General features: G+C 35.0%; 2 protein-coding genes across 5 annotated transcripts in view; one reads left to right on the top strand and one right to left on the bottom strand.

Annotated features, from left to right (window-relative positions):
• The window catches only part of Tent5d (terminal nucleotidyltransferase 5D), a 45023-nt gene extending 20525 nt beyond the window's left edge, over positions 1–24498 (bottom strand). Inside the window, exons 1-3 of one of the 2 annotated variants that reach the window (XM_050128979.1) lie at positions 24355–24498; positions 20346–20416; positions 16467–16529 (exon numbers count right to left, since the gene is read on the bottom strand). The gene's annotated coding sequence lies outside the window, so the exon portion shown is untranslated. The remainder of the gene's footprint in view (positions 1–16466; positions 16530–20345; positions 20417–24354) is intronic. The other variant, XM_050128980.1, reaches the window with a different exon arrangement.
• A 185-nt stretch (positions 24499–24683) lies between these two features.
• The window catches only part of LOC126492514 (charged multivesicular body protein 1b-2), a 65599-nt gene continuing 64863 nt past the window's right edge, over positions 24684–25419 (top strand). Inside the window, exon 1 of one of the 3 annotated variants that reach the window (XM_050128968.1) lies at positions 24684–24862. In XM_050128968.1, the coding sequence (XP_049984925.1) occupies positions 24847–24862 (16 nt within the window). In that variant the 5' untranslated portion in view covers positions 24684–24846. The other 2 variants (XM_050128971.1, XM_050128970.1) reach the window with 2 other exon arrangements.

Below are 25419 nucleotides of genomic sequence, written 5' to 3' on the forward strand. Positions count from 1 at the left end.
TCTTGTGACAACTTATTTATTATCCCACACTGTCAAGACTGAAAGCCCCACAGAAACAGACTCTGAATGTTTCCTGACTACTATATTCTACAACACTGAATTCATGTCTAGTATATTTTATGTTTTCTTTTCTTCTTCTTCTTCTTCTTCTTCTTTTTTTTTNTTTTTTGGTTTTTCGAGACAGGGTTTCTCTGTGGCTTTGGAGCCTGTCCTGGAACTAGCTCTATAGACCAGGCTGGTCTCGAACTCACATAGATCCGCCTGCCTCTGCCTCCCAAGTGCTGGGATTAAAGGCATGTGCCACCATCGCCTGGCTCTAGTATGTTTTAAATGCTTAAAAATCATTGGAGCTGGAGAGATAACTTAGCTGTTAAAAGTATTGGATGATCCTCCAGAGCACCCAAGTTCAATTCCCAGCACCCATACGGAGGTTTTTACCACTATCTGTAACTTTAGCTACAGGTTATCCACTTCTGGCCTCCATGAACATCAGGAATGCAGATTAGGTATATAGGCATATATGTATTCCTATGGAAAAACACCCATAACATAAGATAAAAATAAAAACAAATTTAATTTTAAAAATGCTCCAGGAGCTGAAGGGATGCCTTTGATGATAATAACACTAGTTGCTCTTGAAGTGAAAACAGATTTGGTTCCCAGTATTGATATGGAGGCTAAGAACTCTTACTCAGGTTGCAAATGATCCACTGCCGTCTTCTGATCTCTGTGGACACTGCATGGATATGGTGCCCAAGGACACATACAGGTAAAGCACCCATACACATAAACTAAAATAAGTAAATCTTATTAAAACACTCAAAAATTTTGGTGCATGAGGAAATGAATAAATTCTAGAACATTAAACTGAATATTTTAATTCAAAATCAATTTCCTTCAGATTAGGTGTCTTGTGAAGAAAAAACAACTCTCCCTTTAAAATTAATAAAATCTAATTGCAAGTAAAATTGTATTATAGCCACATGATCTTATTAAAGCTTCTCAGTTTATTCACACTCCCATATTCCCAAACAACTGCCTATAGTGTCTCTTTTTTCCTTGACCCTTCAGTACCTGTCCCCTAGTCCTCACTCTTGAGCACCTTGTTTCCCGCCTTAGTAAGAAAACACTTATTCTATAAGTAACTTTAACTTATTTATATTCCTTTTATGTGTGATTACATAAGTTTACATATCCTCTTCTAGTAATGACTGAATTATCCACATTCATGCAAAAGAAATTCCCTGTCCCTGGGTCATAATCTATTCTCTTAAATACACAAGATACTATCTCAGTAGTCCTCCCATCTCCATTTGATGGTCTTTTTCATTAACAGCATTTCACATTATTTCTTTTAAATTAAACAATTCTACTGATTTAATTTCCCTATTTAATCTTTTGTTTCATTTTTAAAAACAGCCTTTTTTTCATTTTACAAGCCAATACCAGTTCCCTCTCCCTCCCTTCCTCCTACTCCCCCCACTTTCCCTCCACTCAGAGAAGGTGAGGCCTGTCCTGGGGAGTCAACAAAGTCAGTCACATCACTTGAGACAGGACCAAGGTTGTCCCCCCTGTATCTAGACTGAGAAAGGTGTAGCCATATTGATGACTACCTTAAATGCCATCATAGAACCTTTATCTAGTAACTCATGGAAGCAGATGCAGAGATTCACAGCTAAGCATTGGAAGCATTGGGCCAAGACCCTAATTAACCATGTTATCACGTGTAGTAAAGAGGCGAGCTGGCCTGCTTTTCGTCTTGTCCAGCTCCTGCATGGTTAGCTTTACACCCGAAATAACAACACACAAATTGTATTCTTTTAAACACTGCCTGGCCCATTAGCTTCAGCCTCTTACTGGCTAATTCTCACATCTTGATTAACCCATTTCTAATAATTTGTGTAGCACCAACAGGAAAGATTCTAGCCTACATCCATCTCGGTTTGAAGAATCATGGCGTCTGCCTCACTTCCCTTCTTCCCAGCATTCTGTTCTGTCTACTCCACCTATCTAAATTCTGCCCTATCAGGCCAAGCAGTTTTCTTTATTAATTAGCCAACGAAAGCAACAGATAGATAGAAGACACTACCACATCAATCACGGACTCTAAATTTTTTCACTCTTAAATATAAACCATTGAAATGAATCGTTGATTTCGGCCACCACTATATAATCAGACTCCAAGTCATTCTTGCCACCCATCACTTTCACTCTAATCCAAGCTATCATCTCTTGCACATATTAATGCAAGTTTCCTAGTTGGTCTCCATGTACTTGCCTTTAACTCCCAGCAATCTTATCAATAAAGAACCTAGAGTAATCCTTTGAAACTCGAAGAATGAATCCTCTATAGAAGATCCCCACTTGTACTAAGCCAAATAAAATACAAGTATTACAAAGTAAGCTTGACTATGACCTACAAAGGCCTCATGACTTGACTCTCTTATTATTTACCTAATGTGTTTCAATTGTTCTTTCCATATCTACTCCAACTATACTGTCCATTTTTGTGCTCTGTAAACACACACAGCACACTAAAGCTGAAGTTTACCTCATTTAGAATACCTTTCACATTTTCCTCGGGTCTTAATTTAATATTAACTTTTCAGTATGGCGGGTCTTTTCTCTCTTATTTTCTAACTTTTCCATATTTAAAGCTTTTAGTAATAAATTAGAATAAATTTAAGAAGAAAAATAACATATTTGAAAATTCCATGTGTATGGTATATGCATGTGTACATGTATTTATGTGCTAAGGAAAATATACTTTTAGGTTCAGTGAAAGACAGATATGAAAGTTGGATATTTTTCATCAGTTGCTCTCCATCTATCTTTTTGAGACAGAGTCTTTCACTGACTTTAGGACTCATCAATTCAACTAGCGGGCTGCCAGAAAGCCGCAAGGAGCTACCTGTCTCTGCTCCCCTGGGCTGAAATTAGACACAGGCTGTAATGGCAAGCCTTTCATATGAATGCTGGGTATCTCAAAGGACTTCAGGCTCATGTGGCAAATATTTTACCAACTAAACCATCTCCCCAGTGGCAAGAAGAGAAACAGTATATTTTATTTAATTTTGTTCATTAAAACATCTTAAAATGCAAATAATTTTTTGTACATTTTTTCATAGAAAACAGAGGGGAAGAATTTATCAGACTATAAATATAAGGATCTATCATAAGTTTACTATATCTTTAGCTATATTCTATACCTTATCTAACCATCTATCTATTGATAATCCTGAGATCCTATAAACATTTTAATGTCTGAATTATCATTTCATAATAACTTACATTCTCAAAGAAATGATAAAACATTAATGGCATCTGTACTGACTTAATCAAAATACCTTTCAATAAACTGAGGTTTATTGCTCACAAATTACACCAGTAAGCTAATTCAAAGATTTCAAATTCATAGTTACAATACATACATACACACACAATACATACATACATACATACATAAGTGTATATTGTCATGTCCAACACATATTTTTGCTTGATTATGTGATGGGTAGCCATTATAATATAACTATCAAAGAATGAAAATGGAACCAGAAATTAGACTAGTTTGCTAAAAATTCAATCTATTCTGTAGAAAAAGTACATCACAGGCTACTTTGAGTTAACAACAGAGACTAATTTGTCTGACAAGCATGTCACTATGCTGCTTATTCTGATTTTGTCAATTCTTGCTACAACATAATCTTAAAAGTTAGCTGCATAAAACAAGAACAGAGTCGATGCCACTTTTATGAATATAACTAGCCAGCTTTCAGAATTCTCAAACATTCTTTTTTCTTTAAAGATATTGTAGTTATCTTAATATTTTGTGAAAAAATTAAGTTTGAATAATAAATTAACATAAGACATTATAAAAAGAGAAAAATATGTATTTTTAGCCTTTTTGGATATAGTATATATGTCCATGTGGATGCCTGTGGAGGCCAAGGGTTGTGATTATATGTGGAATAAACATTATTACATTTGTTATTTGTATATATGTCTCTGTACACATGTTCTCATATGCTTTGGGACACATATGGAAGTCAGAAGACAACTCGCAGGAGTTGATTCTGTTTCTACTTTGCAGGTCCCGGTGATCTTACTCAGGTCCTCAGTCTTGTTAGTAAGCACCTTTACCAAGTGAGCCAACTTGCCAATCCTATGTGGATTTTCCCCCAGGGTATCTTACTTTGTTTTTCATGGTCAATTTTTTTCAATGGTTAATGTGCTGGCTAATTTTTATGCCAGTTTGACATAGACTAGGATCATTTGGGAGAGTGGAAGCTCAGCTGAGAAGCTACTCTTACCAAACTGGCCTTGTGTGCAAGACTATGGGACATTTTCTTGATTAATGACAGTGGGTTGGCCACTAGGTGAGTGGTCTTCAAAGTTATGAAAAAGGAGGCTGAGGAAGCAATGTGGAGTCAGTAAACCGTGTTCCTCCATGGCTTCCAGTAAGTTCTGCCTACTTCTGTTAAGTTCCTGTGTTGTGTTTTCTGCTCTGACCTCTCTCAATGATGGACTGTAATTTGTGAGGTGAAACAAACCCATTTCTCCCCAAGTTGTTTTTTGGTCAAGATGTTTCTCACAACAATAGAAACCTTAGCTAAAACAACTTCTAAAGTTTTTACCAAAGTTATCAATTTCAGAAGATATGCTGTATCAAATCGTAATCAGTGTAAATATGAACATTTACCTTTATTATATAATAAGGAAAAGATTTATCTTGTATTAATCAAGCATTTCCTATAAAAAAGCTGAATTTATCCTGTGTACAAAAGCTGCTTTATTGACAGATATGTAAAATAAAATCCTATAGTAAGTAAATTATACATGATAATCCATATAGCTATGAACTAAGCATGACTTAAGGAAGCAGTCCTGTCCTTAGATTGTGCTCAGGTTATACAGTGTAATACTTCAAAAATGATGTTGGTGACGGCAGTAACCTCATCTGTGTTTATGTATTTGCATGTGTGTGTGTGAGCGTGCACATACTTATCTTTGGTGTGTGGGCACACAGTCACATGTGCATGAGACATGCAGGCATGTCCAAGAATGCCAGAAGTGTAATTCTTCAGGATCCAGGAAAAGTTAACAATAAAACATCTTCCCAAATGAAACTGATGTCTGGATGACATAAAAATATTCTGAAATTGGCTTGCTCTAGAAGTTCTCAGATGACTGCACAGTTTAGTCAATGGTGAGAACCACTATTCTTTATCTAGGACCATCATGTTCTAAGACCACTGGTGTGTGAGAAAAACTGACCATTCTATTTCTTTATAAAATATGCCACAACACATTCAATCAAACTAAAAATAAACCTATATTGGGGGCTGGAGAGATGGTTCAGCGGTTAAGAGCACTGCCTGCTCTTCCAAAGGTCCTGAGTTCAATTCCCAGCAACCACATGGTGGCTCACAATCATCTGTAATGAGATCTGGTGCCCTCTTCTAGCCTGCAGGCACACATGCAGACAGAATACTGAGAATACTGTACACATAATAAATAAATAAAAAATTCTTAAAAAATAAACCTATATTAGCTGGGCGGTGGTGGCGCACACCTTTAATCCCAGCACTCGGGAGGCAGAGGCAGGCAGATCTCTGTGAGTTCGAGACCAGCCTGGTCTACAAGAGCTAGTTCCAGGACAGGCTTCAAAACCACAAAGAAACCCTGTCTCGAAAAAACAAAAATAAATAAATAAATAAATAAATAAATAAATAAATAAACCTATATTATAATTTTTCATCAATATAAGCCAAATGCTCTGTGTAGAACTTTACAGAATATAATATGAATCAATATAATCTATATCTTCCTTATCGACCAAATGCTGACAAAGCAAGTGATTTACTATGTGATATATTATAAAATGTTTATCTATTCAGTTTCTATAGTTAGTTCACCTGTGAACATAAAATAAATTTAACTGTTTTCTCTACATTTATTAAAGTGAAATATACGAACTGAAAATGAGGCAAAAATTACACCTGGCAATGATATAAATCGAATTTTAAAACAACAGAAATAAAACAAGCAATAAAGCACTAAAACAATATATGAATAAATCATGTAGTATTTAGAATAAGGAGGTATTCATATGGGAATAGTTCCTAGAAAATGAGGATTTTGAGATTATGCTTTATGAAATAAATGGTACAAAACAAATGAGAGGCAGGGAAAGGTATTAAAGATGCATAAGAAAAGAAAATACAAGTCCTGTTAAAGTGGGTTGTAAGAAGAGTAAGAGGAGTTTAAAATGGAAGGGAGAATTACACAGCAGATTTAAGCAATAGATGAAAAATTAACAATCATTGAAGAAGTAATAACCCTGGAGCACAAGTGAATTTTCTTCCAGCTTCTAGTACATGCCACTTGTCTGGCCTTAAAATACTTATTCTGAATTTATTTAAGTAAATTAAACACATAAAATGTAGAGCATATTATCTCCATTTCTACGATTATTGTGAAGATATATGATTGTATTTAAGTTTCTTGGACATTCCATCAAATATACAAGTGTTTTATAAGTTATTAGCTGTATTATGTGTACACATGTTTAAGAAGATATGCATATATGTAAAAACTATGCAACATTTTCAATTCATGTTAGAAAATAAGGTTCAAACTACAAAATCACTTAAAATCAAATAGCTTGGGTAGATTATGCAGTAAAAGGAATTGGAATACATTTTCAAAATTTATTTGGCATGAGTATGGATATGATTGCCTGGAGAAAAACAAACTGATGCAGAAAATGTTTTATGGTATTTAGAGATGAAGATAATATAATTGCAAAGAAATTCAAGCAATCTACTAAATCAAATGTGAAACAAAATAAGTAATTGATAATTTCCTACTTCTGATGAACATTCATTCTGTGACTTTGGAGACCTAAGCTATTTCTTTTGCACATATTTGTGATCCTCGGAACACTTGGTAAAATATGCAAACAAGCCTGGAAGGCCAAACAGATTTTTATCATTACTGACAGTACCCTGTCCCTGACTGAGTTGTTCATTATATTCTTAACATACCTTGAATTTTCTACTGTAATTATTTATTATTATCTATGATTACCTGCTGTTGCTCAAGATCAAAAAGTATACAAAGACAGAGATGATTCAAAGTAATTGATAATTCCCTCCAAACTGTTTAATCTTAACATGCATGGAAGATTTTTGAAGAAAATTCATGTTTATATGCATTTTTCTGATTAGGAGAAATAGTAAGATTAGATTATATACTTTGCATGTACATATATTGGCTACTTAGAAAACCTAAACAACAACAACAACAAAAACCTATATAATAACATAATGACAGAAGGGAAAAGCCGAAAGTCCAGAAAGGATTTTATTCACAAAACAGTAAGAACAGAACATAAAAACTGATATCTTAACATAATATTTAACTAATTTCAAAACACATGTTGAAAAAACATGTGTACCTAATACGCATTCCATTCCATTTGAAAAGAATGTTTGGGTAAACAATAGATTTGATAGGAATAAATGAAAGAAGAAAATGACCGAAGGATAAATTTTAGCCACCAGTTTGAATAAGTGACTCTCTGATTCTACCTAGTCCTAGAACATAAATTTGTTTACAATCATGGTAGAGAAAAATTAACAATATTTCAAAAATACAAGAAATGCTTTGGTGCTTTATTGACTTTATAAATAGACATTACCATTATAAAAATTAGAACTCAGTATCTAAATTATTTCTTGTTCTTTCAAAGGAGGAAAATTAAAATGAGAAGAAATATACTATTAGAGCATACACTTTAATCATTTACAAGCAGTAAAATATTAAACAATCTCAAACATTTATCATATAGTCCTTCAAAAAGAACCAGTCTTTACATTTCCCATCTAGCCCAATAGTGTAAACATATTATGTTATTTATCATGAAAGATAAAAAAATCTCTTTCTAACAAATACCATGTAAACCCACATGGCACCTGATGTTTATTGGCTTAGTCAATACAATCAGGTATTCAATTTTATTATAAATAAGAGGAAATACAAAATTAACCAGAGCAATCCTCAGCCTGACTTTTTATGATTTATAAGTTTATGGAAGAAGTCTCCATTTCTTTCTTCTTCTCCCTAACCCCTACTAACCTCTAAGTTCACTTTACTTAATGGGTATTTTTAATAGTCATCACATAGTGCACATTGATATTTAGATTACTATGTATAACTAATTGAGCAACACTGGAAGTTGTTGAGTTATTTACAATTAGTCAGGCTTGGTGGCATACACCTGACATCCCAGTATTAGGGGAAATGAGGCAGAAGGACTGGCATGAGTTTGAAGCAAGAGTTAGCTACACAATGAGCTGAAAGACTGTATAGCAAAGTCCTGTAATAAAAATAAAATAAAACAAACTATGTTAATTATTAATTATCCTGATTTTTTTAGACAGGGCCTTACTCTATAGTCCTGGCAGGCCTAGAACTTGCTATGTCGACTAAGTTATTCTCAAATTTGTGGTAATCCCCCTGGCTCACTGTTCCTGACTCAGGAATTACAGACATGCCCATCTCTAATAAACTATGTTTTAAATCAAAGAAACCCCTTAATATATTTAACAATAGCTCTGTAACAATTATCATAAGGTATCATGTTCCATATAAATACTGAACTGGAAAATATAAAATCATATTTGTAACTTGTATTAATTGTGGTAAAAGATATTGCGTTATGATAGCATACAAACAACTACTGAATTGTGGTCACTTCTCGTTAGTTATTTGAACTAAAAAGTGTGGTACGTTTATTAGACTTGAATTGCCATTTTGTTAACAGACTCACATTTCAGTTCTGATTTAATAGCTATGCAATCATGGGTTAATTATTTGAATTACTAAGGCTTCACATCTCTTGTTTACAAAACTGCATGTTTAAATCTCATGGATGCCATGAAAATTAAAACAGTATTTTCTAAAGTGCCCAACATAGTACATCAGACCTTAGATAGTCTTAAATAAAGCAGTGCTGCATAGACAAAAGGTAATATGGTCTTCTTGAAAGCCAAACATAATTGTGCTTCAATCTGAATATTTGTAACTTGAAATCAATGTTACTATGAGTAAGTTATTTAACATTTGTTCATGTTTTTAATCTGTAAATGGAAATAGTAATAATATTCTTCATATGACTATTGATGTTTAAATGGAAACAAATGAAAAATAGATAATTCAATACAAATCCAAACTGTTACCCTTCACTAGAAATAAAAAGGAAGTTGGATGGTGATGGCACATCTTACATCCCAGCACTCGGGAGGCAGAGGCAGGTGAATCTCTGAGTTCCAGGCCAGCCTGGTCTACAGAGTGAGTTCCAGGAGAGGCTCCAAAAGCTACCGAGAAACCTTGTATTGAAAATCAACAACAACAACAAAAGAAATAAAAAGGATTATATGAATGTTTTAATAAACACCAAGAGGCTGAGCTCTCACACTAAGGCTACCCGCCCAGAGCAGTGAGCCTCAAGGTCCTCAGTTAAGAGAGCCCTGCACCCTCAGCCTGGGCTCAAGGGGCTCCTGTGCTCTCCTGGATCCCGCACTGCCTGCCCCGTCCTTCCTTCTGTCCCTGGATCACTGGGCTACCAGGCGGCCCTGTTTAGGTGCTGAGGAGTTCCATCTGGACAGGTGAGTGTGTGCTATGCAGGGGCAGGGGCGATAGTCCCAGAAGAGAGCACAAACCCCCCTCCCCCAGCTCCTTCTGCAGGGCTTTCTTTCTTATACACGACCTCCCCTCCCCCCAGCCTGCATTCTCGGCAAGGTCCTTTGCTCAGGAACAGTTTTCTGCTCCTACACTAAGGCTTCCAACCAAGAGCAGTGAGTGCCTGCCTACATGTCAGGCCTCAAGGACCCCTGAAAGGGAGCATGCGCACCTTCAACTTGTGAGGCAGGGTGTCCTGTGTTCTACTCGTCCCTGCCCTGCCCCCCTAGTTCCTCCTTTTTGTCCGCGGGTCATTGGACTACCAGTCGTCCATGTTTGGGTGCTGAGGACTTCCAGCTCGACAGGACGGGCGCTGCTTCTACACTAAAGAGATACACCCAGAAACTCAGTCACAGCAAAGACTGGTCCAAGACACCAGGCCTCCCCTGGCTCCATTTGAAAGAGGAGATGGGAAGGCGCCAATGCAAGACTTCCTCCAACAACATGAAAGGCAACATGACATCACCAGAATCCAGGGATCCCGAAATAAGAAGAATTGTACACCCTACTCCAGAAGAATTAGAAGAAACCGACTCAAAAGTGAATTATATGAAAATAATAGAAGACCTTAAGCAGGAGGTGAAAAACTGCCATAAACAATTAGAGATTACAAACAAAAAGGTAGAGGAAATGAATAAATCGCTCAAAGATACCCAAGAAAACCAAGAGAAACAAGAAAAAGCAATCAAACAGGTAAGGGAAGTAGTTCAAGACCTGAAGAATGAATTGGAAGTAATGAAGAAAACACAAAGCGAAGGAAGGTTGGAGATGGAAAATCTGGGTAAACGAACAGGAACTACAGAGACAAGTACTACCAACAGAATACAAGAGATAGAAGAAAGAATATCAGACACTGAAGATACCATAGAGAAAATAAACACACTGATCAAAGAAAACAGTAAAACCAACAAATTCTCATCACAAAACATTCAGGAAATCTGGGACACAATAAAAAGACCAAACCTAAGAATAATTGGGGTAGAAGAAGGAGAAGAAGTACAGCTTGACGGTACAGAAAATATATTTAATAAAATTATAGAAGAAAATTTTCCCAACCTAAAGAAAGATATTCCTTTGAAGGTTCAAGAAGCATACAGAACACCGAATAGACTGGACCAAAAAAAAAAAACTCCTCGCCATATAATAATCAAAACACAAAGCATACAGAATAAAGAAAGAATATTAAGAGCCGCAAAGGAAAAAGGCCAAGTTACTTACAAAGGTAAACCTATCAGACTTACACCTGACTTCTCTATGGAAACCATGAAAGCCAGAAGGTCCTGGATAGATGTTCTTCAGAAACTAAGAGATCATGGATGCAAGCCCAGACTACTATACCCAGCCAAGCTTTCGTTCACTATAAATGGAGAAAACAAAATTTTCCAGGATAAAAACAAATTTAAACAATACGTAACCACAAATCCAGCCTTACAGAAAGTAATAGAAGGAAAATCTCTAACCAAGGAGTCCAACAATGACCACAATAACTCAGACATCTAGAGACCCTTCACCAGCACAACTCTAAGGAGGGAAACACACAAACTCTACGACTAAAAAAGTGACCGGAGTTAACAACCACTGGTCATTAATATCACTTAATGTCAATGGACTCAACTCACCTATAAAAAGGCACAGGCTAAGAGATTGGATACGAAAACAGGATCCAACATTCTGCTGTTTATAAACACCAAGAGGCTGAGATAGAAGGACAATTGTAAATTCAAGACCAGCCTCAGATACAAGTAATTATAAGGCAAGCCTTTGTTAGAGTAAGACCCTATGCTCAAAATACAAATCCAATCATGTCAAACCAAAACAAGAGTTACAAGCAGATGTGCTATCTCACATCTTTAACCTCAGAATTTGGGCAGCTAAGGTAGGAAGATCACCGGAGTTTGAGGCCAGTGTAGGTTTCATAATGACATTCTATCTCAAAAACCAAGAAAAAAGAAGCAAAGAGAAAAAGAAAGCAATTAGCTTTCATATCCACTCTCAAAGAATAACACTGAAATCCTTACAAGAAATTATAGCAAATACCATATTTTTTAAACTTTTTTTTGGAATGCTTTCCAATTTTAAGTATACTTTCATAAATCAATATAATCCTAATTGTATTTCATACAATAAATGATGTCCTGATCTATATTAGAGTCAAGGTAACTAGGGAAATAGAACACTTCATTATTTTCTCAGTAATAACATTTAATTATTAGACTTGCAGGCAAATTAAGGATTTCTGATGAATTTGCAAAATGAGTTCCAGAAGAAATATACATACATATGTCACTCAGTCAGCACTGTGGCAATCTGTTTAGTGACACAGTAATTTCAACTTGTTTTAGGCTGTAATACAAATCTATTAAATACCACAAGTGAGATTTAAACCAATCAAAGTAACTAAAAGCTGAGTAAAGGTTTACATGCTATGACATAAGAAAGTGTAGCCACAATATACTACTATTATAATTATTCTACTACCATTCTGCTGATCATAAATGTAAAATAGTAACCCCCAATAGTTATTAAAATTAGTTTTCTTGTATTATGCTAAATATATTAAATAAGTCATCTCATTTAATACTTATGAGATCTTTATGGAAAGGGTATTTCTGACATTTTATAGTTGTATTTCTGTCATTTTATAGCTCAGACAACTGATTTTTCCCAAAGTCATAGGTGGCAGAGTAAGGATATAAAATTCAGACAGGTGGGTGTCTGTGAGTTCCAGGCCATCCAGGGCTAAGCAGTGAGACCCAGTCTCAAAAAAAATCACAGGTATCAGGTGCATGACTTAGTAGTAGACCATTTGATTAGTTTGTACAAAGCCCTGTGTTCCATTCCACACACTACACTAAACACACACACACAAACACACACGCACACACACATATTTATTTAATTCTAAAATAATATTTTGATCTTTGTTTGCTGATATTAATATATAGCGATATTTTATCTCCTAGAGAAAAATTTGTCCCTGTCTTTTCTAGATGGGAAAGTCCATTTTGAAGGTCAAGGCAAAGTTTTTAGTGCTTTATGCTACACTTTCCTTGTGAGAAAGGGAGAGCACAAAGTACTTCCTCCTATCTTTCAAATTATGCCATTTATACATATATTAATTCTCTTGTTTGGGGAAATAACATGTAATACTTTTCTTTAAAATGAGATAGTAGATTATATATACAAAATATAAAAATATATAAATATATATGAAATATATGTTAAATTGAGAATTCAAAACCTTGAATACATTATTCTGTGTTAAGCCCTACATAGTGTTGAGTAATATTTACTTCTACTGCATAAAATGTGAATTACAAATTACACGTTTCTATATAGAGAATCTCCTTCTTTTTCTCTATAATTGCTGACACCCAGTCTGTCCCAAACAAGGCAGTTTTTGGTCTTTGTTTGCCTTTATCGAAAATGTGAAGAGAAGCAGAGCTACTGTTTTATATTATCTCTGAAACTGCTATTAAATACAGCACATCATTGTTCTCCCATATCACAAATACCTAAAAAGCTAAAACATTCCAGTGACTTATTCATTCCAGGATCTTAAGAAAAACACCACTATAACTTACTAAAGACCAATTTCTTGTTCTAATTTAGGGTAAATCCAAAATTAATTAAAATTAATTTTGTTTATGCCATAAATCTTTAACAGTTAACATGTTTTACAAAAACTATTACTATTAATCTCTAAAATGAATGACTCAAAATATAAAAATACTCCAAAAACCAAGAGTAATCTGAAATATATCCCAAGAAATTTGATTCAACACAGGTATCTCTTGGCTCTCTTGGCATTAATAAGAATATTTACAGAAAACTTTTCTACAAATAAAATTGACCCTGTAAGTCAGATACAGCTATCTATGTAAACTACTGAGTGTAATAAAAATCTGTGCATTCCCCAATGTATGTGATCTCATTTTCTTATGACTGTAACTTCAAAATAGTTTTCCTAATTCCACATAGAAATGACACAATTTTTAAGTCCTTCCTGTATTTCTATAGGTAAAAGTGCTTCATACAGATAAAACAATAAAAAAATTAGAACTTGCTTTCTATAGCAACAACATGAAAGAGTGAGAAATTTCTGGCTACTCATAACACAAAAGCTCTTTTGTGTCTGGGTATGGTGCTCTTAAAGAGCAACTGATCAGAAAAGTATTCTAGCAGAAACTTAATAACTAGGAAATTATAGGTTCATTAATCAAATAACGTAGTATTAACTCATTCTTAATTATATTTTCATGAAATTATAAACAATTTTGCTAGCAACAAATTTATTTTTTTCATTATTGGAAAAGACAACTAAAATTCATGAAAGTATTTTATATTGTTAATTTTGTTGGAAGCAGATTTATGCCTAGCCCATAAAAGCTATCAAAAGTATATCTTAAATAGAAAGAATCTGCTATCTGGGCCAGTGAGATGGTTCCATAGGTAAAGAAATTTTCTGCCAAGTCTGATGTCCTAAATTCTATCATCAGAAAGACAGATAATTATTGCCTGCAATTGTACATCTTCCTCATGCATGGGCAAGAACATATATGCATACATATACACACAAAATAAAATAAAATTTTCATGTAAAAATAATTTGCTATCTATCTTACACTCGTAATCCTCAACTGAATGCATTCACTTCAGTAAAATGATTCAAAAGGGCCATATTAGCCACTGAAAATAGATTATAAACTTTTTAAATGATTGAATTTAACTCTTATTTCTTGGGTATTTACACACTTTTTTCCAGTTATGAAATGAGATATGAAGACAGATCTCTGAATAAAAAAGATATCTCTAATTTATTATAGCTCTATGTTAATACCTTATGAATATTAAAACCTATTAAGTTTTTATTATTGGTAAGGAATTATGTTGGTTTGACTGTTCAAAAGCACATGAAAAGCAAAAGGACTTCATCCTTAAGACAAATATAAACTAACTAAAGAGAAAGAGTACACATAAAAGTATAAATTTAATGTATGTAATAACTAATGTTGCTTTTTAGAAGATGTTACAACGATTGAACCATTCTTAATGTTTGATTTCAAATTTCTAGACAGCACATTGTCAGAAGTTTTAAAGGATCTCAATATATAATAGAAAATATGTACAATTCTAATTCTGAGGTGACCCAATCTCAGGGAAAAAAACATACACATATTCTAGCCCATAACAGATACATATGCACAAATGTAAACCGGCATAAATATGTGTATAGTATATCATAGCCAGTTTGGATGTCCACCTTCCTAGACCAGGATGGAGCGGGGAGGACTTTGGACTTTCCACAGGGCAGGGAACCCTGACTGCCCCTCAGACTGGAGAGGGAGGGGGAGAGGAGTGGGGGGGAGGGGGAGAGGAGAGGGAGGAGGGGGGAAAAGGGAGACGGGGAGGGAAATGGGAGGAGGGGAGGAGGCAGAAATCTTTTTTTTTTTCAATAAAAAAATTATATTTAAAAAAAAAGAAAAAAGAAAAAAGAAAAAAGAAAAAAAAAAAGAAATGGGACCAAAAATGGTAATTAATAGTAAGGGGTGAGGAAAGACTGAATATAGGCAAAAAGACACATGAATAATAAAAGAATGTAAAGGTAATTGTTTTTCACACAGACTACAGAACGTCCATAGCCACAGCTATCCTCTGCATAGACTACAGAAAGACACTGAAATTCACTGAATCAGAGAGTTTGGTTATAGGCAAATGTTTTGAGGGGTTACCTTGATGTAGCTGCATGCAAACTTTTGTGAGTTCATTAAAATAAAATTATTTTTATATCAAATAAGTTGCAAAAAAAAGAAGAAAGGTGAAGTATCTGAACCTCAAAGTACCGTGTACTTGGTTTTAACCTCTTTTGTACACTGTAACAACACTGACTAAATTTTCAAGCTAAGTGTATTCCTCCCCAAAATTCCACCAAACCATAATTTGAATCTAAAGTATGGAAAATACACTCAGCTTGAGTTGCCATTTGTCTAGTTGGCTTTTAAAGTACCTAAAAGGTGTATAGAGCAGGTGATAATTATGGCAGATGATAATAAAAATACAGAAAATTAGAATCATAAGAAAGGAGAAAAGAATAGTGTGCTTGTTAGTTTTTGTCAACTTGACACAAACTAGGTGTACTTAGAGAAAGAGAACCTCCAATGAGGAATTGCCTCCATCAGCTTGGCTGTGGACAAGGCTGTGGGGACATTTTTCTTAATGATTGATGTGGAAGGTTTCAGACCATTGTGAGCTGTGGTATCCCTTGGAAGGCAGTTCTGGGTAGTATTAGAAAGCAAGCCTACAAGCCATGGGAAGCAAATCACTAACACGCATTCCGCTGTGGTCTCTGCTTTGGCTCCTGGCCAGACTTCCTCCCATGACCTGGAAGTTTAAGATGAAATAAACCCTTTCCTCTCCAAGTAGACTTTGGTCAATGTTTTATCACAGCAACAGAAACCAACCTTGAATAAATTTCGCTGTTTTTCAAAATACATGCTCATAATTTTTACAGCTATTTCTCAAAGTTGAACATTCATTTCTTAATGCAACTGTCAGAGATTTCTTAAGATGATCTTTCTATACTGTCCATAAGTACATCTTTTTCTCAAGGCTAACATTTGAAAATTAAAGACTTAATTCATATCAGCATGGCATATGTTCTTGTACAAGTAAAATAACCTGCAATTTTTAAACTTGTCTTACTAAACTTTATATCTTACCTTTGGTTAACAAAACTTCAATGAGATGGACTTGAATCACGAGACAATTTTTCACTAAGAAGTCTGAAAATGAGATAAAACACATGGCTATTATTGTCTCCCTTCTCCCTTCCCTCCCTCTCTTTCTTCTCATCATCTCTCTCCCTATTCCCTCTCCCTAAATCTGGTGCTGGGGATGGAATTCAGAGGTTATGAATTCCAGGTTAGATAAGCATCATACCACTGAACTATCCCTAGGACCTAAGATTATTGTTTTTCATATAATATGAATCATTGTCTAATTCTTACTAAGTTTTTATTAAGGACTTGCTTTAAAAATACACAGTTGGCCAGGTGGTGGTGGCACACACCTTTAATCCCAGCACTTGGGAGGCAGAGGAAGGCAGATCTCTGTGAGTTCGAGGCCAGCCTGGTCTACAAGAGCTACTTCCAGGACAGGAACCAAAAGCTACGGAGAAACCCTGTCTCAAAAATTAAAAAAAAAAAAAAGAAAAATACACAGTTGAATTTATCATATCAACTCACATTTTTGTTTGCTTTTAGACAATATAAATATACAATCACCTGTGAAATAAGATTGTGAATCTCTGTTGACTCAGTATAGAATTTGGGACATTGTATCACAAAAATGATTATCTCAAAATCACTTCTATAGGAAACATAATTACTATTCAAAGAAATAGCTGCTATTTCTGAAAAGGAATACCTATAGCTTGGCTTCTCATACTTCTACATTTTTTCCTAAATTCCTATATTCAAGTTATCTTTTAAATGAATGTCTTTTATTTTAATACTATGGCAATGATATTTAAGATTAATATTTTACCCATATCCCTATTATAGAACAAAATGGTATACATAGAAATATTAACTTGCAGTAAATCTGTGATAGCTACCAACATGGTTTTAAAATTTTACGATTTAAAGAAGATGAAAAAATATGACAAACTCTTTATATCAAGGATATTTAAATGAAATAGACAATTGGCCTGATAAGCTTACACATTACAAACCTTTGTCTAATACATTAATGTTTTCCAGAGAAAAATCTTTCTGAATGAACCAGATCAGAAAAGCCATTATAAAATTTATGTGAAGTTAACTATTTCCTGAATCTTAATTTTTCAGTCAAGAAAATCTTTTTATCATATTAATCAGTATTTGTTTTATTTTCCTTAGTTATTTTTTACCCTATGTCTCAATATTCCAGTATATATTTCATAGAAGTCTTGCAAATACATAGAGAGAGGCATGCCCCAGTGAGTAACTGTGGCAGTGCTTGTAACTAATTAAAAGGAAAGCAAGCTGCATGATAACTAAAAAGTAAACAGATAAATACAAATTTCAATATTTAGGGTAGATTATACATAAATGTTAATAAATTATATAAGTAGATCTCAAAATAATTTAAAAAATGGTTTGAAAACTAGACATTCAAGTAAAATATCCATATGTTTTAAATCACAAGTGTATTGCTTCAAAATACATGCTTGTATTAAGAAAATAATATACAACACTTTATGCAAAAAGCTGTTGCAGGAGGGAAAGCTAAAATATTCATGAGTGCAGTCAAACAAAATTTTAACCTCATTATCGTGCTTCATTTTTTTAAAGGAAAGTAAATGAAATAAAAAAGTTTAATCTCTTGGAAAGAATTAATATGGCTTACAAATAATTCTTTATATATTCTATATTTAAAAGTTTTTCCAGACTGGAGAGATGGCTCAGCAATTAAAAGCGTTTACTGCTCCCATTGAAGAGAACATCATTCTGGTTTCCAGAACCCACATCAAATGCTATGGGACAATGGTCTTCTACTTTGTAAAGATTTGTCACTTATATTTTAATAAAGCACTGATTGTCCAGTAGCCAGGCAGGAAGTAGAGGTGAAACAACCAGGCAGGAAATAGAAGCAGGGTAAGAAGAACAGGAGAATTCTGGGAAGAGGAAAGCCTCAGTCTGCAGCCTTCACCCAGATGCCAAGGAAGCAAGATGAGAATGCCGCGCTGATAAAGGTACCAAGCCACGTGGCTAACACAGACAAAAATTATGAGTTAAGATGTAGAAATTAGTTAATAAGAAGCCTGAGCTAATAGACCAACCAGTTATTTATTAAAATACAAGTGACAAAAAGTACAAGACCATTGTCCCACAGCAATCAAGTGGTTCACAATCTCCTGTAATTTCAGCACAGGGGAATCCAATACCATTTGGCCTCACAGGAACTTGCACACACATGGTAAATATATACTTTTGTATACATAAATAATATGCTATAAAATGGACTATGTACTCTTATTTGTAGAGATTGCATAAATATAAATTCAAATATGATCTACACAGGCTTACTAATTTTATTCACCTTAATTCATTAAATTTATATACATTATTTCTCTCCATATATATTATTAATAGGCTATTATATCTAATTAATGCCCTTATAGTACTTGTTTAGCTGGCTTTCTCTAGATACTTTCTAAGTACTAAGTACTAATGTACCATGTGTTTATATCATATATTTTTTACTTTTATTTACAAGTACCATTATTAATGATGGCTAACTTTTAGATTAGGAGCTACAAAGATTATTATGATTTCTCAGATTTTCTAATTTAATAATTTTAATACTATAGCATCTAATCCTAAAAATAAAACTATCAAAATCAAAATTTTTCATACTTTAGCAAACAAAATCCATACCAGTTAAATAAACTAAGATGATTAACTGTGTATTAAGTGAAACCTAGCTCTGAATTAATGAGTCCAAATGTCTTGTTCTTTCCTTAGCCTTCAAAAGGAACAGAAATTAGGAGGACTTCAAAATCTCTTTCCTCGTTTGGGGATATGCCTCTATGGATCAACTGGAGTTGGATCCCCAGAATCCAACTAAAAGCCGGATAGACACGGTAGCTACCTGTAATCCTAGCAAACAGTAAACAAAAACAGAAGATCTGTGGGGAAAGTTAGCTAGCTAGACTAGCAGAAATTTGTGAGCACTGCTGGCTTAGCAAGAAATTCTGCTTCAATAAATAGTGATGAGGAAGAAACCTGAGGCCAAATTTGAGTCTCCATAGTACACATCCACACACAGGTGCATGCACACCCAGACACACACACAAACACACTTGCATGGACTCTAATTTTACCAACTATAGTATTTCAAAAGTTAGACCTAATAATATTGCTTGCTTAGCTTTCACTGTGGTATGTCTGGAAAAAAAACAGGATAAAATCTATTTTTGTTGCTATTACTGTTGTCAATCTTGATGGCTTAATAGAGAGGTAATGTTAAAAATATTCTAAAGTGAGATTAAGTCACTCTTAACTAGGACTGATTTTCATCCCAAGGAGAATATTTGGTGATGTCTCAAAACATATTTGGCTATATCATAACTTGGAGGGGGTTACTGGTTTACAGACTGAGGACAAAAATGATACTGAGCATCCTATGCTGCATATGACAGCCCCATTTCCAAAAGAACTGTCCCACCTCAGATACCTATAGCAACATATAAGAAATCTTTGGCCAGAGAAAAAAATTTGTGATCACACTGTAGAATAATATCCCTGAACCACTGGATATAATTATCGAATATAATATGCATTCCAAAATTATTTAATGCAATAAATACAGAAGACTCATTTTTTTAAAACCATTTTAGGTGTTTGTCTAATTTTACTAGATAAACTAATAAGAGCCATGTTAATGACTTTGATGGAGTTCTGACTTGAAAATCAGTATGGAGTGAAGAGTTGTATGGTCATAACAAAGTAGTAAAGAAATTCATTATCTATAGGTAAATGTGCTGGTTCAGTGGCCAGTAAAATAGAATGTAAGAATATATGACAGTTTTTTTTTTAGGAACTATCTTTTCTTACTTTGTCTTCATTTGCACTTCTCAAAAAATCCCTTTTTACTTCTCCAGTTAACAATTTTCTTCAAACAGTGTCTGCATGATAAAATAATAAAGAAAAAGGTTTATTTAATAATGGGTTTCTCAGCATATTTATACCTATATTAAACAATTTGTCAATCATGCAATTTCTAAAATTAATGTGGAACCATTCTCAAGTATAAAGTATCTCTAATGACAGCAAATGCTTTATTCTTTCTTATCATACCATCTTTTAAGAATCAATCCCATCTTTTAGTGATAAAGTGTAATTTTATTTTGATTATTAAAGTATTCAAAAGGTTTCCTGACAGAGGGAAAATTTTGTCTTGATTGCTCTGTGAAAATCAGATGTTACTGAAAAAATATTCTTCTGATGATTGTAGACATTGTAATCATCAAATATCACCCTTTATTATTTAAATAAGAATGAAACCTAGAGAATAAATATCTACATATTGTTTATTTATTTATTTTATTGAGACAGGTTTCTCTGGATAAGAGCCCTGGCTATCCTGGAACTCCTTTGTAGACGAGGCGGGCCTCAAACTCACAGAGATCTGCCTGCCTCTGCCTCCTAAGTGCTGGAACTACAGACTTGCACCACCACGCCTACCTTTATTTTTATCTCTTTATATATCTTATCTCATAAATTCATTTATCATTTTCTAATCATAAACTCAATGATTTTTAGGACACCTATGTCAATCAATCAGACCTATTCCTTTTTTTTTGTATTAGTTTTGTTAGTGTTATTTATTTATTTGGGGAGAATAATTTTTTTGAAATCATCTTGCTATGTTGCCCTGGCTAACCTAGACCTCACTATGTAGACCAGGCTGACCTCAACCTTTCAAGCAATTCTCCTGCCTCTGACTCCTGAGTGCTAGGTTTCTAGGCCTGTCTGTGACACCATGCCTGACCATATTGCTGAGTGCTAGGTTTCTAGGCCTGTGACGCCACACCTGACCATATTGCTTGTGTTTAAACTATGTTTTCATCTGGTCTTCTATTTGCTAGCACAAATAGAGCTTTATCTCTTCAGTAGCTCTAATCTCTTTCATCAGTTACTTCAATATTTTTTTTTGCTGGTCCAATTTGCAAATGAGATCCGAAATGGCATAACAAAAAGGTTTTCTTTTCTAAACAGGAAAACTTCTCAGTTTATACTTCTCCAGCATTTCTACAACTGAACTTCTTTCCCTAGAGAGCATCTAGAAAGACCTGCAACTTTAACAGGACAGGAAAATCTGAAAAATATTGTATAAAACTACACTATTCTCATTCCTGGAGCATTCCTTTCCTTCCAGTTCAATGGTGCTTAGCTGTAATGAACCATTATACTTTCTACTTACTTCAAAATCATTAGCTAAAAAGTTACAAAAGCCATTGTCACGAAGCAGTCACATCAAATATTAAAATTTTAGTAGTTATGTTAAGATTATTTTATAAATATTTTCATTTAAAAGGCTTATTCATGTAACGAACTCAATTATAGAAATAACCATGATTAATCATGAAAAGCACTCAATTTCCTGAGGAATTATTATAATTTCCCACATTAGCTTTGTTTAGGCTAAGTTTTAACACATGCAATAGCTACGGAATCATCTTAAGACAAGGTATTCACTCTTTCTTTAGATCTTCATCATTACTGCAGAAAGCCATAGAAATTACAGTTCATCCTTCCAAGTACAAGCAGATGAAAATAATCATATTTTACTGGCCCACATGGGACTTAGACTGCTGTATTTAAATCTTCATAGATAGTTTGGACCCAAAAGAAGCTATGGATAACCATAGTAAAAAGGAAAAGGAAGCACCTATTTGATGAGACAAGGTAGTAGGTTTTTGCTACACCCAGTAAAAAGTCATAGGCAAAAAATAAATAAATAAAAATAAAAAAACAAGATTATCCCAAACAAAAAGGAAATATTATCATAATAAAAATGAGTAAATAAATTTGCCTAAGTTTACAAAATTTTTTTTTACAAATATCACCGGGCATTTTGAAAGTTACTCTTCCTCAAAATATATGTTAAGCACATATATTTCTAGAGGTTACAACAATCTAGAAAGAAACCAAATACTATATTAGGAAAATGGATAAATTAATGATAAATTCATACAGTGGAATACTTTAGAGCAGCACAATAAATCCATCACCACTGTATATTTTAACACAGTTTAGCAACTATATGATGAGCTACAAAAGCAGGACAGGAGCACAAAGCAGTATGATTTCATTTATACAAGAAAATTCAAAAGCTGGCCACTCTAATATATTGATTCGAAATGCAAACACTACAGCAAAACTATTTTTTTAAAAGTGGGGAGATTATACATGAACTCAAACAAGAAGCTGCTTCTGAAAAGAGGCCTGGAGTTAGGAACGTCCTGCTAAGTGAACACAGGTGAATTCAGAGAAAATAGGATTATTTCCTGATATTGGGTGACAGGTTACTAATGAATTACTTTGTATGCCATACACAGAAAACTGTGGTGCATATATTTTAGAAATACAGTTTAAATGTATCAAACACTTACTACATAATTCAAGCTGTAGTCTGTTTTCTGTACTTTTCTAATCTGCTTTGTAATCTTAACAGGGAGCCACTTCTTTCTACAGCAGCCATTCTAACGCAACACACACAGAGTTTAAGCAGTTTCAATTTTTCTAGCTAAATTAATTTTTTTCATGAAACTCACTTTAAAAACTCAGATATTCAAGGAAAGTATAAGGATAACTTTGGCATTCAAAACATTAAAGACCTCATTAAAAATAAAAAAAAAACTATTAAGTTTAGTGCAGGCTATACAACAGGATTTTTTTTAACTTAAGAATATTTGCAAGAGCAAATACTCTCTTTAAACAAGTATCTTATTTAATAAATGGTCTTATTCCAAGAAGATGCCTCTTGGGAAATTCTATAATTTGAAAAAAATTAAGATTTAATATTTATTTTTTTACATTATATACATGTAACTCTAACATCCTCACAGCTTTTAAAGCCTAGAAGTGTTTAAGTTTTGGTAGATTGTCCTATGGTTTTACTGACAGAATGATATTAAAAATAGTAAATGCTAAGGGAAAAATCTTTTAAAACATACCTTTACCTTTATCCCCAAACTTAGTTTTCCAGCAGTGAATACAACTGTGGAACTCACACGGAAAACTGATAAAACTTCCAAAGTTTTATTTTTTTATAACCTAAATTTTGTTCTTCAACTATAAAGTCAGACACAAAACTAAAAATAATCTTTACACTGTTCCGTCTATTGAAATGATTTCTAGATTGCACTTCCTTAGAGCCTTGTCTTGAGAAAGGATTTTTCCCCGTTTTTTCTTTAAAGAAGCACCGACAGTTCAGTTCCTAGTTAGAAGACAGTCTGAAACTCATTGCCAACCACCATCAGCACAAAAAAATATTCCCTTTTAGAGCCAGCTTTTTTTTTTTAAAAAAAAGAAATAATCATAAGGATAAAAATATGTCATTTCCACAGGTTGAATTTAAAGATGCAATAAATGATGAACTTCTGAGACTTATCAATTACGATAATTATACCAACTTTCAAAGTTATATCTTAGTACATGTAATTTCTATCATAACAAAATTAAAACGTCACAGTAATGCTTAAGATTCCCTCTTTTCCTAAGTCCAGAGAGGACATCGAATACATTCACCTCTGGACATTTTCCTAAGTCACATGTAAAAAACGCCAAGCACTATCTACTGCTTATAATAACCCACTCCCACCCATTATAAAGATTTTATATTAATTTTACATCACACATTGTCTATTCTAAAGAAAAGGTATTTTGCAGCAACATTACCTTGTAAGCAGAGCCTCACTTTCCCCCTTCCCCTTCTAGCCTCAAACTCGAAGGATCAGAGCCTTTAGAAAACCTCAACATTACCAGCGACACTAACCCCTCAAGCCCTTATTTTACACTGTTAGAATTTTTTTTAAAAAGTACTTTAAAAGTCCTATACCTTTGTCTTCATCCTTTAAGACTTAAGTTCTGAGAAAAAGGGATGGGGGACGCCAAAGACAGTGTGAAATCTGAGGTTCGAGGTGGGGCAGGACGTTAAGCGGAGTCCCTGTTGACAAAAGAAAGAACTAGAAGGCTGGTGGGATGCCGGACCAGGTTGAGCGCAGAGTTATCCTGAGCGCACGTGAAGCTGCTGAGGGGGAGGGACCTTGGCGGCCGCGGCTCTCGGATCTCCACCGCCCCCAAGCGACGGAGCCCGTCCTAACCAAGACGACTCACTGCAGCCATTTTGGCGTCAACCCAGACCCGCCTCTGTGGCTCACGGGACTCCACCCACCACTGCTTCGCGAACCAAAACAGGAAGTGGGCTCGAAACCGCAGAAGCCAGGAGCAGCGCCTGTCTCCCCGCGCCCTAGCAACCCGCCACCGGTCCGGTCCCTGTCCCGAGTGTTAGAGCCCCACCCCCCTCCGAGCCCCGCGAACTCGTGAGGTCATGTCGAACATGGAGAGTATCCTTTCCAATGGTTGGGGTTGCTACGGGGCCCAGGTTCCCAGGGAACCGGGAAAGGGCAAATGCAGGGGCGGGAGACACGCCCAGGGGGTTGACCTTTTTGGTCCGCGGGTGGCGTGCGGGCGCTAGAGCGCAAGCCGGGAGCAGCGGGGGTTTGACTCCCCCCCCCCCCTCCTCGCTGCTGCTGCAGCCGCCGCCATCCTAGAATGTGGGGAGGGTCAGGGAAGCCTGTGGACAGAAGGAGATAATTGAGCCCGTCCCGCTTCTTGTTGAGCACTTCTGTCACCTGCCTTATCAGTGAATTTTGTCATCTTTGAAATTGACGGGGAATGGTGCCAGAACAGAGGGGAGGCGGCTGGAGTTTGCCTATGCTTGCTGTGAGGCGGAGATGTTGGGTTTGAGTGCTTTGCGTGGACGAATAGTTTCTGGCGAGCTGCCCTTTTCCGACTGCAGGTGACTGAGGTGATAAGGTTGAGCAATTGCCAGGAGCCCTCCGCACTAACTCTTGATTGCTTTTTGAACCTGCTGTATGCTAATTTAACAAGCATTTGAGGA

This window comes from Alexandromys fortis, unplaced genomic scaffold (assembly GCF_014885135.2).
Source record: "Alexandromys fortis isolate MF-2015 unplaced genomic scaffold, M_Fortis_MF-2015_v1.1 scaffold_251, whole genome shotgun sequence".
Taxonomy (NCBI): domain Eukaryota; kingdom Metazoa; phylum Chordata; class Mammalia; order Rodentia; family Cricetidae; genus Alexandromys; species Alexandromys fortis.